This window comes from Ascaphus truei, chromosome 4 (genome assembly GCF_040206685.1).
Source record: "Ascaphus truei isolate aAscTru1 chromosome 4, aAscTru1.hap1, whole genome shotgun sequence".
Classification (NCBI taxonomy): domain Eukaryota; kingdom Metazoa; phylum Chordata; class Amphibia; order Anura; family Ascaphidae; genus Ascaphus; species Ascaphus truei.
In genome coordinates this window covers 77948363-77962524 of record NC_134486.1, presented here as the reverse complement: position 1 = coordinate 77962524, position 14162 = coordinate 77948363, and the positions used below count along the sequence as shown (strand labels likewise).

At 41.6% G+C, this 14162-nt stretch overlaps 1 protein-coding gene across 6 annotated transcripts in view; it reads left to right on the top strand.

Moving 5' to 3' along the window:
• The window catches only part of KIF16B (kinesin family member 16B), a 318925-nt gene that overhangs the window by 30775 nt on the left and 273988 nt on the right, over positions 1-14162 (top strand). For all 6 annotated transcript variants that reach the window (XM_075596069.1, XM_075596068.1, XM_075596070.1 and 3 more), the window contains 2 exons: positions 1028-1093; positions 4715-4774. In XM_075596069.1, the coding sequence (XP_075452184.1) occupies positions 1028-1093; positions 4715-4774 (126 nt within the window). The remainder of the gene's footprint in view (positions 1-1027; positions 1094-4714; positions 4775-14162) is intronic.

Here is a 14162-nt window from a genome sequence, read left to right as displayed (position 1 = left end):
GGTTCTGTACGTTACCCTAGAATTGTCCCCATGGAATTGGAATCAATTGTTAATATCTCATTGTTACGTTTTTTTCTTTTTTTTTTAAAGAAATATTGTGTTCCCAGTATTCCCATATTTGTATAAATAATTCCTTCACTATCTCAGAATGCATTGATTAGCAAATGTCTCTCTATCAGACAATGTGGAGTTCATGTTTTATTGCAGGGCATGTAAACGGTGTATGCCTGTTAAATATGTATTTCTGTTTTTCAGTTTGGCTAAAAGTTTTAACTATTTACAAGCTGAAATCTGCATTGGGTGGTCATTTTTTTGTAAAGACTGGTCAATATAGAAAAAGTAGATGTTTAATTACTTTGACACTGTTCCACATTCCCAGCATGTTATGGGCAACTCCAGTTCTCAAAGGACACCAACAGGTTAGGTTTTCAGGATATCCCTGCTTCAGCACAGGTGGCGTAGTCATTGACTGAGCCACCTGTGCTGAAGCAGGGATATCCTGAAACTGTTTAAAACCAGAGACAGCACATAAAACACAGACAAAGCTCAGTTTTAGCACATCCAGTGAAAATCATACACGGTACAGTGCCTAAATATATATGTATAAATATCTATTAAGTAAAATGGTCTTTTAGTTTGACATTTTTGCCCAAAATTGTTGTAAGCCCCTGAGCCAACGTCACGGCAGACCACAATTCAGGGGTCCCTAACGCTAATATAAATTCTTAATAACCTGTGTAATAACAGGAAGAATGATTTATAGTAAATCTGTCAATATTAGTTGCAAAGTTCTAAGTCTGATTGAAGCCTTTATTAACCTGTACATTACCAGGAAAGGCACTCTGTATAACCTGAAACTGGCCTTTTGGTCATCCTTGAGGACTGGAGTTAGCCCACCCCTGTGTTAGTACTTTAGCTTTACAACTTAATTTTCAGTTAATCAGACACTCAACTATGCATCCACATCTTAAAATGTGTGATAAGGGATTTGTTTCCAAACCTTTGCAATTTGTTTTTTCTCTTAAAGATTGCACTCCTGGATTCTCCTACAGCTTTAAGTATGGAAGAGAAACTTCAGCAGAATGAAGCTCGTGTAAGTCTTTAGATACTGTTTTGACCTATCAATCCTTATTGCCATATCTCGATGAATAATTTTAAACTCTTGGACCTGGAATGCAAAATAATGTGTTATTTGGAGTTGATGTGGAGTGCTTAATCGTGGTAGTGCGAATTAAAGTGAACAAACTCATTTCAAAGTGGGCATATTAGTTGGCATAAACCACATAACAATGTATGTGACACTGCTGTTGAACAGCAGTGACATGCACAACGATCAATGCTATGTGCTTGAGCTAATTCCAATACTATGATCTCAGATGTTTCTATTGACAGCCTCTTAAATTGTAGTGGAGTTTCAAAAAAACAAAATGGTTACTCCGAGCATCGGGCACCTATTACCCATCCGATTTGTCACTCCAATTGCACAATGATAATTAATCCATGTGCAAATGATTGCATTGCGTTTTTTGAATTCATAGATTTGATAGCAGTCTTTCGGGCAATGTATCTATCCAACAACGTCATACCCATTTTTGTGTTAAATGTGCAGTGTATGATCTACTGCACTTTTTGTTATTTTGATAGAATCATTATTAAAATGTAACATATTAGATATTGGTGGCAGCATGTTAATGATGAGAAAATCTTACATTATCGCAAAACATTTTTTTTATGATCGAGCTATATAGTTTGTAATTGAAGAAAGACATTAGTCTTAAAGCACGACAATAGAAAAATAACATAAAGTATGTGATTTAGATCAGCGGTGCGCAAACTGGGGAGCTTGCCCCCCCTGGGAGGCGCAAGATTGTTTTAGGGGGGGCGCGAGCAGCGGCGGCGATTTTTGCCAGGAGCAGAGAAAAAAGCAGTCTGTAGCTGCAATTTCTCTTTTGGCCATTAGGTGGCGCTGTGCTACACAGCTACACAGCAGCATCTCCTTCTTGCATCAGCGTGGTGGGTGAGTGTGTGTGTGTGTGACATGGGAGGGGGTGTGAGTGTGAGACTGGGACATGGGGAGGGGGGTGAGACTGGGACATGGGGAGGGGGGTGAGACTGGGACATGGGGAGGGGGGTGAGACTGGGACATGGGGAGGGGGGTGAGACTGGGACATGGGGAGGGGGGTGAGACTGGGACATGGGGAGGGGGGTGAGACTGGGACATGGGGAGGGGGGTGAGACTGGGACATGGGGAGGGGGGTGAGACTGGGACATGGGGAGGGGGGTGAGACTGGGACATGGGGAGGGGGGTGAGACTGGGACATGGGGAGGGGGGTGAGACTGGGACATGGGGAGGGGGGTGAGACTGGGACATGGGGAGGGGGGTGAGACTGGGACATGGGGAGGGGGGTGAGACTGGGACATGGGGAGGGGGGTGAGACTGGGACATGGGGAGGGGGGTGAGACTGGGACATGGGGAGGAGGGTGAGACTGGGACATGGGGAGCGGGGTGAGACTGGGACATGGGGAGCGGGGTGAGACTGGGACATGGGGAGCGGGGTGAGACTGGGACATGGGGAGCGGGGTGAGACTGACAGTGTGACGTGTGGGGGGGTGACACTGAGAGTGTGGGGGGGTGACACTGAGAGTGTGGGGGGGTGACACTGAGAGAGCGTGGGGGGGTGACACTGAGAGAGCGTGGGGGGGTGACACTGAGAGAGCGTGGGGGGGTGACACTGAGAGAGCGTGGGGGGTGACACAGGGAGTGTGGGGGGTGACACAGAGAGTGTGGGGGGTGACACAGAGAGTGTGGGGGGTGACACAGAGAGTGTGGGGGGTGACACAGAGAGTGTGGGGGGTGACACAGAGAGTGTGGGGGGTGACACAGAGAGTGTGGGGGGTGACACTGAGAGTGTGGGGGGTGACACTGAGAGTGTGGGGGGTGACACTGAGAGTGTGGGGGGTGACACAGAGAGTGTGGGGGGTGACACAGAGAGTGTGGGGGGTGACACAGAGAGTGGGGGGGTGTCACTGTGTGTGTGGGGGGATGAGTGACATGGGGAGGGGGGTTAAAGCTACATGGGGAGAGTGGGTGAAAGAGAGACATGGGGAGAGTGGGTGAAAGAGAGACATGGGGAGAGGGGGTGAAAGAGAGACATGGGGAGAGGGGGTGAAAGAGAGACATGGGGAGACATGGGAAGGAGAGAGACACTGGCGGAAGGGAGAGACACTGGCAGGAGGGAGAGACACACTAGGGGGAGGAAGAAAGAGAGAGAGACACACTGGGGGGAGGGATAGAGAGCCACTCGAGGGGGAGTGAGAAATACAGGGAGAGGGAGAGATTGGGAGAGGAGTGTGAGGCTGTGGAAGAGGGGAGAGATGTCCTGAGGTCCTAATGTGGTGGGAAGAGAGAGATTAATAATACATCAGAAATGGGGACGCTATTAGACAAATATCATAATATTTATTTTTAAGTGATGTAATTTGTGTTATAAATAATTTTTTTGTAGACGCGTGGCGGGGGCGTTACATAGCTGGTTGCCCTCATTGGCTGAACCAGCTCACGTGCGCTGACGTCATGTGCTTTTGATTACATCAGGCAGGGGGGGCCTCGAGAAATGTCATGGATGAAAAGGGAGGCTCGGCATAAAAAGTTTGCTCACCACTGATTTTTAGATCATCTGAGGATGGATTTTGATACATCAGAAATAATATTTTAATACTGTACACTATGTTGTAGAAGAACACTGTCTCGTATTTTCCGTCTGAATCTTAGAGCAGTTTACAGGTTGTTATTTTTTTTCCTGTTTAGTAGTAGCTTCAACCAGCCAATTAGATGGGTTATATTTAATAAAATAATTATGCCATGGGTGCAAAGGTTGTTTCCAAATTGCAAAAGAAACACTGGGGAAAAAAGTGTCAATCAAGAAGAGCAGGATATATTTATATATGTACATTAGAATAATGTGCCAGCCAGACATCATTGTACTATACAAGCTGCTACAACGAGACTGCAGTTTTTCTAATGACTACTTGGCAGTCTGAGGCTGCGTCCCCGCTAGCGCTGAGCGGGTGGCGCTTGCGGCGGTTGCTTACATATATAGATATATGTAAGTCCCCGCGCACGCTCAACTACCCACAATGTCCCCCCCACCCCCCTTGTGCGCGCGTACATGCAGGACACCCGGCGCTCATGCTTGTAGCGCTCCCCAAGTATGAGCGCGCTCAGGGCCAGCGGGGACTCGGCCTAAAGATGCAGTCCTCCTAGCAGCATGCACAAAGGATGAAATAAAGTTATAGTCGGCCATGTTGCACTTTATATACATTGTTTTAAATATTTTGTTTCATAATATAAGAAGTTTAAAAAGTATAGTAATGATAGATTGTAAAAGGAAAAAAAGTCCTGGAAGAGTTAATAAGAGCAGTCCTTATACACATTTAACTGGTTAACTACTTGTTGTAAGTGTCTGTGGAGTTCATACTGATTAAGGAGCTGAAGTATTGTACCTGTTGGCAAAACAAAGTGCTTTTTGTTTAAAAAGTGCTACAAACAAGTTTAGGGACTCTCTAGTATTATTATTATTATTTTTAATATAACAGCTCCACTAAGTAAATTGTGACCTATGCATCTGTTTCTATAACTGAAAAATAAAGTTTTGCCATTAATAAAGCTTAAACTGAAGACTACTAATAACTATTTTTTATTTGTGTTTTCCAGGTAGAGGCATTAACTAAAGAATGGACAAACAAATGGAATGAAACCCAAAACATATTAAAAGTAAGGACTCCCTAAAATATTTAATTGATATACATAATTTTTTCCCCTATTCTTATGACATTACCTTAAACAGGGGCTATTATATGTATATATGTCTCATACCTATCACAATGATTGGTTGTAAATGATCAGCACAAAAAGTAGTGTACTGTAGCAGAAATTCAAACAGTAATATTACACCAACACCTCTTGGGTTCAACTATCACATCTACTGTATGCTGATAAAACACATTTACCTATCAACCCCTGACCTTACTCCTGCTGTACAGACCAAAGTCTCTGTATGTCTCTCCACTATATCATCCTGGATAGCCCTTTGTCGACTAAAACTTATCAACATGTAAAAAATGGAGCCCCTCATACTTCCTCCCAAGCCTGGCCCTACTGCCCCCTTTCCAAATTACTGTTGGCAGTACTATCATACACCCAGTATCACAAGCACGCTTCCTAGGTGCCACATTTTACTCCCCCCCTCAAATTCAAATCTCACTTTCAAAATGTAGCTAAAACCTGTATTAATTTCTTTGTAACATTGCAAAGTTTCGCCCTTTCCTCTGTCGCTCCACTGCTAATGCAGGCCCTCATTCTCTCCCGTCTCGACTATTGCAACCTTCTGCTGGCTGGCCTTCCTGTCTCGCCTTCAATCTATCCGAAATGCTGCTGCAAGAATCACTTTACTTTCTCCTAAATCGTCTGTGTCTCTCCTGCTGAAATCCCTATCCTGTCTTCCTATCAAATTCTGTATTACACAAAATATTCTTCTCACTTTTAAGGCTGTACACTCTTCTGCCCCTCCTTACATCTCCATCCTAATTTCTAGCTATACACCATCCCAACTCTTGTGTTATGCTCAAGGATTTCTTCTGTCTACACCTACTGTATCTATAGCCCTCTTCCGACTAAAACCTTTCTCACTGACTGCCCCACACCTCTGGAATGCCCTCCCCCTCAATATCCGACTAGCACTTTCTCTTTTCACCTTTAAGACCCATCTTAAAACACATCTCCTTAACGAAGCATATGGGTAGTTCCGTGGCTGATAATATACACCTTGGCCCCTTTCAGACGTACTTGTCAGAACACCATCCTACTGTCTCTGTAGGTTCTCCCTACTGTACTTGCCACTTAGATTGTAAGATCTTCGGGGCAGGGACTTCTTTTCCTATTGTTACTTTTATGTCTGAAGCACTTATTCCCATTATGTGTTATGTCACTTATTTCTGCTGTGAAGTGCTATGTATGTAAATAGCTCTCTATAAATAAATGCATACATACATTAGCTGCTTGCAATATTGATGCAAAAGTCCAAGTGAAGAAAAAGTTTTGTCCTAATTCTTCTTCCCCTTACACTTTGCCTATTGGAAGAGTTGCCATCTGTGGGCTTTTTAGCTAATCATTATTAAACTCTATTAAATAGTTTCTCATATACTGTAAATTGCCACAAGGAAAAAAATATATAATATTTGCTGTACCTCATGTTTAAAACTCGCCATCAAATAGCATACCTAGTGGAATAATGTGTACATACACTTTAACATTTTTTTTTGGTGTGTGTGTGTGTGTGTGTGTGTGTATATGTACATAGACACACCAAGGGCCACCTATTGTGTATTAACCTTTATTGTAACACTCTTTCTCCACCAGCTTCCCCACACCTGTGGAGTGGGGTGTATAGGGATTTTACCCGGCGGCAGGGGGAGCCAACCCAGACTGCGATTTCATTAGTTGGGCCTGACTTACTTCCATGGTATAACTGCCTCTGGTAGGGCCCTAAGGGAGGAGGGATGTGGGAACAGGGGGGCACCTGTAGAACTGTGAGGACGCTGTTCCGGCTGCTTAAATAAGCGAGGAGGATGGGCCCCTGAAAGTGGTGGGCTGAACCGACAGTAGTCCCGCTACTTTTGTAACAAAACATAAAGAAATATAGATCATTTCACTTCTAATCTCAATGCTTTAAATAAAGCACATCAATTGAGTCCTTTTAGGGTTCGGCTGACCAACAATGCTGATGGGGAATCCTCTGAACGCCCAAGTCCTTTCTTCCTAGCAGCCGTGTCCCACTTGGCGTTGTCCCTTTGCTATGGGTACCCGGACTGCAGGTGATGTGAATGCTCCTACCTGCACTCCACATTTCGGGTGATCGGCAATATGGCGGGTGGCTACAATCCAAGTTTACTTAGTTAAATTAACCCCTTTTATACAGGTATTTAGGTTTATGTATAAAAAAATAAACTTTCATGTGAATCTGGAATGAAAGGACATGGCTATCAATGTTCTCAAAGAGGTATAGAGAAAGGAAGTAAGACAGTAAAGTCATTGATGAAACTTACAGAAAAGTTGCCAATCTACCTTGATACAGAGCAGCTAGCTATCATTAATTACCACATCCAATGAGGCAGTCTCTCACCTTCAGACATTTGCAGGAGCTGTGCAACCATCTCCCAGCATCGTTGGTTCTCAAAAGAACTCGAATGATATGCTTTATAAAGCACTAAGATTGTGAGTGCAATTATTTCAATTTCTTTATATTTTGTTATAATAGGTTAATGCAGGGGTGCGCAAACTTTTCTCCCTGCGCCCCCCTCCTTACCTTGTCTTTGGCGTCAAATTACGCCGTGGTGTCATGTTGCCATGGCAAGCATTTCCATGGCGAAGTGTCACCGAAGACAAGGTAAGGGAAGTTGCAGAGGCCTCACGCGATCCCCCGGCATTTAATTTAAATGCCTTGGGGAAGAGCGCGGGGCCTTTGCAACCGCCGCTCCCCCCAGTTTGCGCACCCCTGGGTTAATGCACAATAGGTGGTCCTTGGTGTACTTTCTTCATAGGTTCTCAGTTTGATAATTATTGAAGAGGAAGCACCCAGGACCTCATTCAAGGAATTTGACTGTGTTCATATTTACACCCATTGAGGACATGTGTGTGTTTTAAAAAATCTATATAATGTTACTGTATATGTAACGATTTTTGATGCCACTAGTTTGTCACCCACTAGTCCAGTGGTCTCCAAACTTTTCAGTATGAGGGACACATCTACACATTTTCGCAGGCCAAATATTTTATAAATGAATAAGTTTCATTTGGATCTTTTTGGGGCAATCCGCATGATATGATTCAGAACAAAAGAAAAATGTGACAATTATAAAAGGATGCCGTGCTTACACTGGGAAAGGATGCACAATGAGCAAAAATTATATATATTTCAAGTTGCTGCGGGACAGGTAAAATCTTGTCGGGGGGCCTGATGTGGCCCCCGGGCCGTAGTTTGGAAACCCCTGCACTAGATAAGCAAACTGAAGGGTATGTTATGTGATTTCCAAATAACTTAACATGCCCATGCTTTGAAGCGAAACACAGGTAGTTTACAGTGAGGAGTAAAGTGAAACTGCGTGGCAGGTGGTATGACAGAATCATCTGATTTTTGTTTAATGTCTGTCCAAATTTTGAGCACAGAATCAGTAGCTGCACATTCCTGAGAACCTTGCTCCAATTATACAACACATTCCTCTACTAGCAAAACATCCTTGTTTAATTATCCTCTTACTTCGCGTGATACCAATGTTTCATTATCAAACATAAATGTTTACAGCCGCTTATCTGAAATCGTGCATTTTTTTTTCCGTATTGTTTTTACAACAACTGTCTGACTCATATATAAGGAGTAGTTAACAAATATACTGAAAGGTATATCATGCTGTAATCATTTGAACACACTAGTGCATGCCACACCTCTCCAAGCTTTAGAGCAGTTGTGTAGAGCTCAGAGGTTCTTTAGGACAGCGGTGCGCAAAGTGGGGGGCGCGAGATTCGCTGCATGGTTTAAAGAGGCCCCTGCACGCTTCCCAAAGGTATTTAAATGAATGCCAGTGGAGTTGCAGGGCCTCTGTAGACCTCACTTACCTTGATTCAGATGCTCCTGGTGATGCGTCGCCATGGCAACGCGTCATGTGACGTCACTTTGCCAGGATGTCTGAATCAAGGTGAGGGGTGGGGGGAAGGGGGGGGCGCGAGGAGAGGGGGAAAGCCAGCAGGGGGGTGCAGGGGAAAAAGAATGCACTCCCCTGCTTTAGGATATAGCATAACATTGTAATACATTCAGTATTTCTACGTTTCCATTTTTTTATTTTTATTATTATTTATTTTTTAAAAACCCAAAATGTTATCTGAGGGAATTGTTATGAAGGGCTCGCCTATTCATAAGTTAAAACCACCAGGATATGATCATAATATAGAAAAAAATGATGTGCTACATGTTTGCATGAATATGCTGTACATACTTGTATTGTGTATTTATTGTATTTTGTACAAGCAACCACCTTATAATTACAGAACCCACATTTTTTTATTTCATTTGAATGACAAGCAGTTTGATATTCTATGTTTTAAAATGTATACCCCTATTCTTGTTTTTCTAAATAACAACAAAAACAAAGTAAGGGTTGGCTGGACAAGTAAAGTTGATTTTCACCTTAAGTGTGTGCACATATGTTTGGAACTGAGGGAAAGGGAACAGATTTCCTATGTTATCCAGTGAAAACAAAAATACTCCGTTTGTTAGTTTTCTTTTCACACATTGTGGAATAATGTCATACTTTCTGAAATGATCTGTTCTTTATTAAAAATGTTTTCCCTGTGTCAACCACATCAAGCTAAAGCTTTAAAAAAAACAAACAATATTTTCTTTTCATTAATAGAAGTTTTACTTCATGTCTACTGTTGTGAAACAATACAATGTTGGCAAGACCATTCCCTTTTAACGTGGAACCAAGCAGCACAGGGTTAATGCATTTCTGGAGCTGTTAAAGTTTATGATACAACAACAGCTGTATCAACAGCAAAGCAGTTATCGACATGCTGCGTATTTCATCATTATGTGCAGTGTGAATACTATACAAAGCCATATTTGCACCATCAAACGTTGAATTAAGGTTAGGGGGACTGGGTAAACTATATGGGGCATGTCTGCTGAAAGCTGACCATTAAATCCGCTCTCAATGTACATAGAATCTTCTTGCACTTCTTTAATTTCTGTAGTACAGGCATACCCCGCATTAACGTACGCAATGGGACCGGAGCATGTATGTAAAGCGAAAATGTACTTAAAGTGAAGCACTACCTTTTTCCCACTTATCGATGCATGTACTGTACTGCAAACGTCATATACGTGCATAACTGATGTAAATATCGCATTTGTAACAGGCTCTATAGTCTCCCCGCTTGCGCACAGCTTCGGTACAGGTAGGGAGCTGGTATTGCTGTTCAGGACGTGCTGACTGGCGCGTGCGTGAGCTGCCGTTTGCCTATTGAGCGAGATGTACTTACTCGCGAGTGTACTTAAAGTGAGTGTACTTAAACCGGGGTATGCCTGTATAGAACTTCCAGTATTGCACTGGTATTTTTTTTACATTGTATCCAAGAAACCAGAATACATTGTTTTACTAACTTTTGAGTGATTTCACATATAAACGGCAAAATTATTGCAAATTTGTACTCCGCTATGATTGCTGACTTGAACTAGTGTGTAGAAATATTCAGCAAAATATTGTATTGCAGTGAAAGGGTCCTCTGATTCCTGAGAAGCCAACTAACTACAATTGACAAGTTACACACAACATTTTATGTATAAATATTATATCTATATAACTGTGTGTGTTTAAATTGTGCTAGCATTCACATTTTCAATTCTCAGAGAAGACTGGCACATAAATGCACTGATGTGGGAATACTATTTGCGATATCTAATCAACATTGTAATATTTTGTGGTTTCCTTCGTGACAGTGAAATAAGAGGTGTTCCTTCTTAAGAAATTCCCAGGGCGCAAAGCCGCTCTGGGTTTAACAGGAGCTCGTGTTGCTTCCAGGTCTCTGTTTTTCATTATCGGAATAGTGAAATATTACTCTTTGCTTTCTGTGCAGATTCTTAATTAAATCTCCCACATTGGTTTGTGGTCTCTTGACAACATTTTTATTTTGAAGTCCTTGCTATTTATTACTACAGCACAGGAATGAGCCTCACACAAGGGTGAACGCATAATATTTTTGTTTTTGTCCCTTCAAGGGTAGCTGTCTACTAGTATATGTAGTGCAGTCATGGATGGTAAATGGTTATTCCACATGAGCCAGTGTTTAATCTTGTATTTTCATGTTCTCTTGACTCGGTGAATCTGCCACAGTGGTTTCTGTTGAAAGAAAAGCAATATTTTTTTGCATAGGTCATACAAAATGGCTAACATTTTATCAAAATTGAAATTTGATCGTCCTTAACTTTAGACCAGTTATTCACAACCTTTTTTTTGTTTGGAGGAACCCTTGAAGTTACATTTTAATGTTTTATAATACATTTACAATTGAAAATAATACAACTTTTATTACAATAACATTTGATTCTAATTGTTTCCTAATTTAATGTGAAACTTGGGCTTGCTTTTTTGCCTACAACATTTTAATCCGTGGTCGCAGCTTTGATAGGTACACACAAAGTTCTTCTTCCACAGACCGCAGTCTATTCCTCTGTTTGGTTTTTATATTCGTTAAACATGAAAATGCGTGCGCGCTCTAGTAAGACGTTGAGAATTTCAGCAATATGTTTATAGCTTTCTGGGAGATGGCAGGAAACTCTGTTTGGACTGATATCCAAAACACTTCTAATGACCGTTCGTTAAACTTAATTTTTAGTGTGCGATTACACATCAGTTCAGTCAATTGTTCTTCTTCCTGAAGGCCGAGTATATTTTCTGAGCTGCTTGAATAGTCTGTGAAAGGGTTCCTGACCCAATCATACTCTCCTGATGACAAAGAAGGGATGTATTTGGCAAGCTTTTCAGCCAGAGATTCTATATGGCGGTAAATCAGGGGGCTAAATGGCTTCATGGTGGTTGCCCGTAGTATTGCTCTGTAGCCGAGAAAAGTGGGGGAACATTTCAAAATTTCCTTTTAAAAGATGTTTTTTTCCAAACACCAATTTTATTTTTTGAATGCTACAAGTTTGTCTGTACACGTCAACATATTTTACTTGGGACCTTGCATGTTGGTGTTCAACATATTTAGGTGTTCATAAATATCTGCCAGGTATGCTAGTTTCAGCAGCCACGATTCGTCTGCAAGATAATTGGAAAAAACAGTTTTATTGTTTTCTGGAGCTGCTCTCGTAGCTCAAATATGCGTGTCAACACTTTTCCCCTTGAAAGCCATCTAACTTCGGTGTGTGGAAGAAGAGTAACGTGGTCTTTTCCCATGTTTTCACACATTTTTGCAAACATGCGGGACTGCAGTGGACGTTGCTTAATAAAGTTAACTATGTTAATAGCTGTATCAAGAACATGTTTCTAATCTTCTCCAATCGTTTTAGAAACAAGAACTTCCCTATGAAGAAAGCAGTGGGTTGTAATAACATCTGGATTTTTTACTTTTACAAGAGTAATAAATCCCTTTATTGAGCCAATCATTGAGGGGGCGCCATCTGTGCATATTTCAATACAACAATCCCACGAGACTCTAAATAAGAAGACATGTTGCACACATATTGCCCACGACCAGTTTGCTCAAGTTCCTTGCAACAAAGAAAGTTTTCAATTATTTCTCCATTGTACTCAAATCTTGCAAATGCCAACAGTTGAGCTTTACTTGTTATGTCTGTAGACTCGTTGACTTGGATTGCAAAATTACAATTTTTTAGCGTTTTAGACAACCTCGTCAATATCTCGTGACCGGTCATCGCCTACTAATAGTACTATTAGATATGGGATCTTCGCTAATTCACTTACAGCTTCTTTGCCTAGCATTGTTTTTGCTATGATTTCACATGCAGGCATTATTAGATTCTCAACGGTAGTGTAATTTTTTAATTTTTTTGTGGAACAAGCTCAGCTAATAAGTAGCTGGCTTCTTAAGCTTTCTCACTAATAGTTACTTTTTTTCTCAAAAAGCTTACTCTGTTTCCTTGTGAGTCCAAAAGACGTTTAAAGTAGTCAGCAGATTTATTTGACAAATTACTGTGATTAATAGAAAAATGTTGATTTAATTTAGCCGGGACCATAGCAGTATTTGTTGGCTTTTTCCAGCAAACAATGCACAACGTAGTCGAATAGTGTTCATCTCCAGTCCATGTAAAACACATTGCTAAATAACTTTCACTGTAGAGACGATATTTCTTTGTATTTGTCATTTCCCGTCATTCGGTACTTGAACTTGGCTGATCGATATTCTTACTAACCTCACTTTCAACATTTATTACCGGCACTCTTCTCTTCATCTTCTTGAATGAATAAAGAGAACTAAAGTATCCGCCCGCCTGTAAAGTCCTGAAACTGTCCCACTAGGCTGCGGGTCCCTGGAAATGTGTAAGATATGTAACACATATACCAATAGAACTCACATTCCTGGAGAACCTCTGTAGTCCTCCACTGACTGAATCAAATTGATGGGTAGTCCACCGTGGTGCGTGCTCCAGCCAACAGGTCAACAGCAAAATAAGAGGATACCGGTCTCTCCCATCAGCCACATGGTCTCGACTCCTCAGACTAGTCGCCGCTCTGCGTCTCCTGATTACGGAACTTCCGACTTTTCTTTCACCTTCCTACGCGTTAAAACCTTAATAATTATCTTTATCATCATCATCCTCATATACCCAACTGAAGGAAGACCTAATTTCCTCGCCTATGCTTCAGAACTGAGAGGAGCCTTTCCTCTGCCAAGAAAAACTGAAGCCTTGTGACTGGATACACAATCTGCACCATTTTGCAGCAGACTTCCCCGGAGAAGCTTTCACGCCCTGCCACTGTTATCTTCGATTTTTGATGAACTTTTCAGGCCTGGTAGACGAACGAAATGAAACGTAACGCAAGCCAGGTTTCAAATCCTTTGTCTCAATTTATTACTCATAGGGTAATGACTTTTATACAGAAAAAAGAAGATATTGGTTAGAGGCGTAACATAGGCGTATCCTAGGTGTGTCTTGGGCGTAGCTTTGACTAGAGGCGTGATTTAGGGGCAGGACATATTAGTGGCGTGATTTTTGGGACGTCTTTCCCAATACAAGCAATGTCTGAATACATAGCTTATTCATTGTCTGTTATCAAAAGAGACCTTGAATCTTTAGCAACTATATTACACTATTTTGCTTCTTGCAGAGAACCATTCTATTATATTCTAACTAAAACATCAGGAAATTGACAACACAAAAGTATCGTAGTAATATCCTGACCAGGAAGAAAGGAAATGCAATTTAGCAGAAACTGAGTGCATTTATGAATTATATTTCAGCAAAAGGCTGACTACAGAATCTTAACTAGTTATGACCAGACAATATGGAAGCTTAACATGAGTGCAGATTCTGGCCTGACATACTGGTCCTAACAATTCCCTCCTTTTTGTTCTCTAAAAGAATAAATAC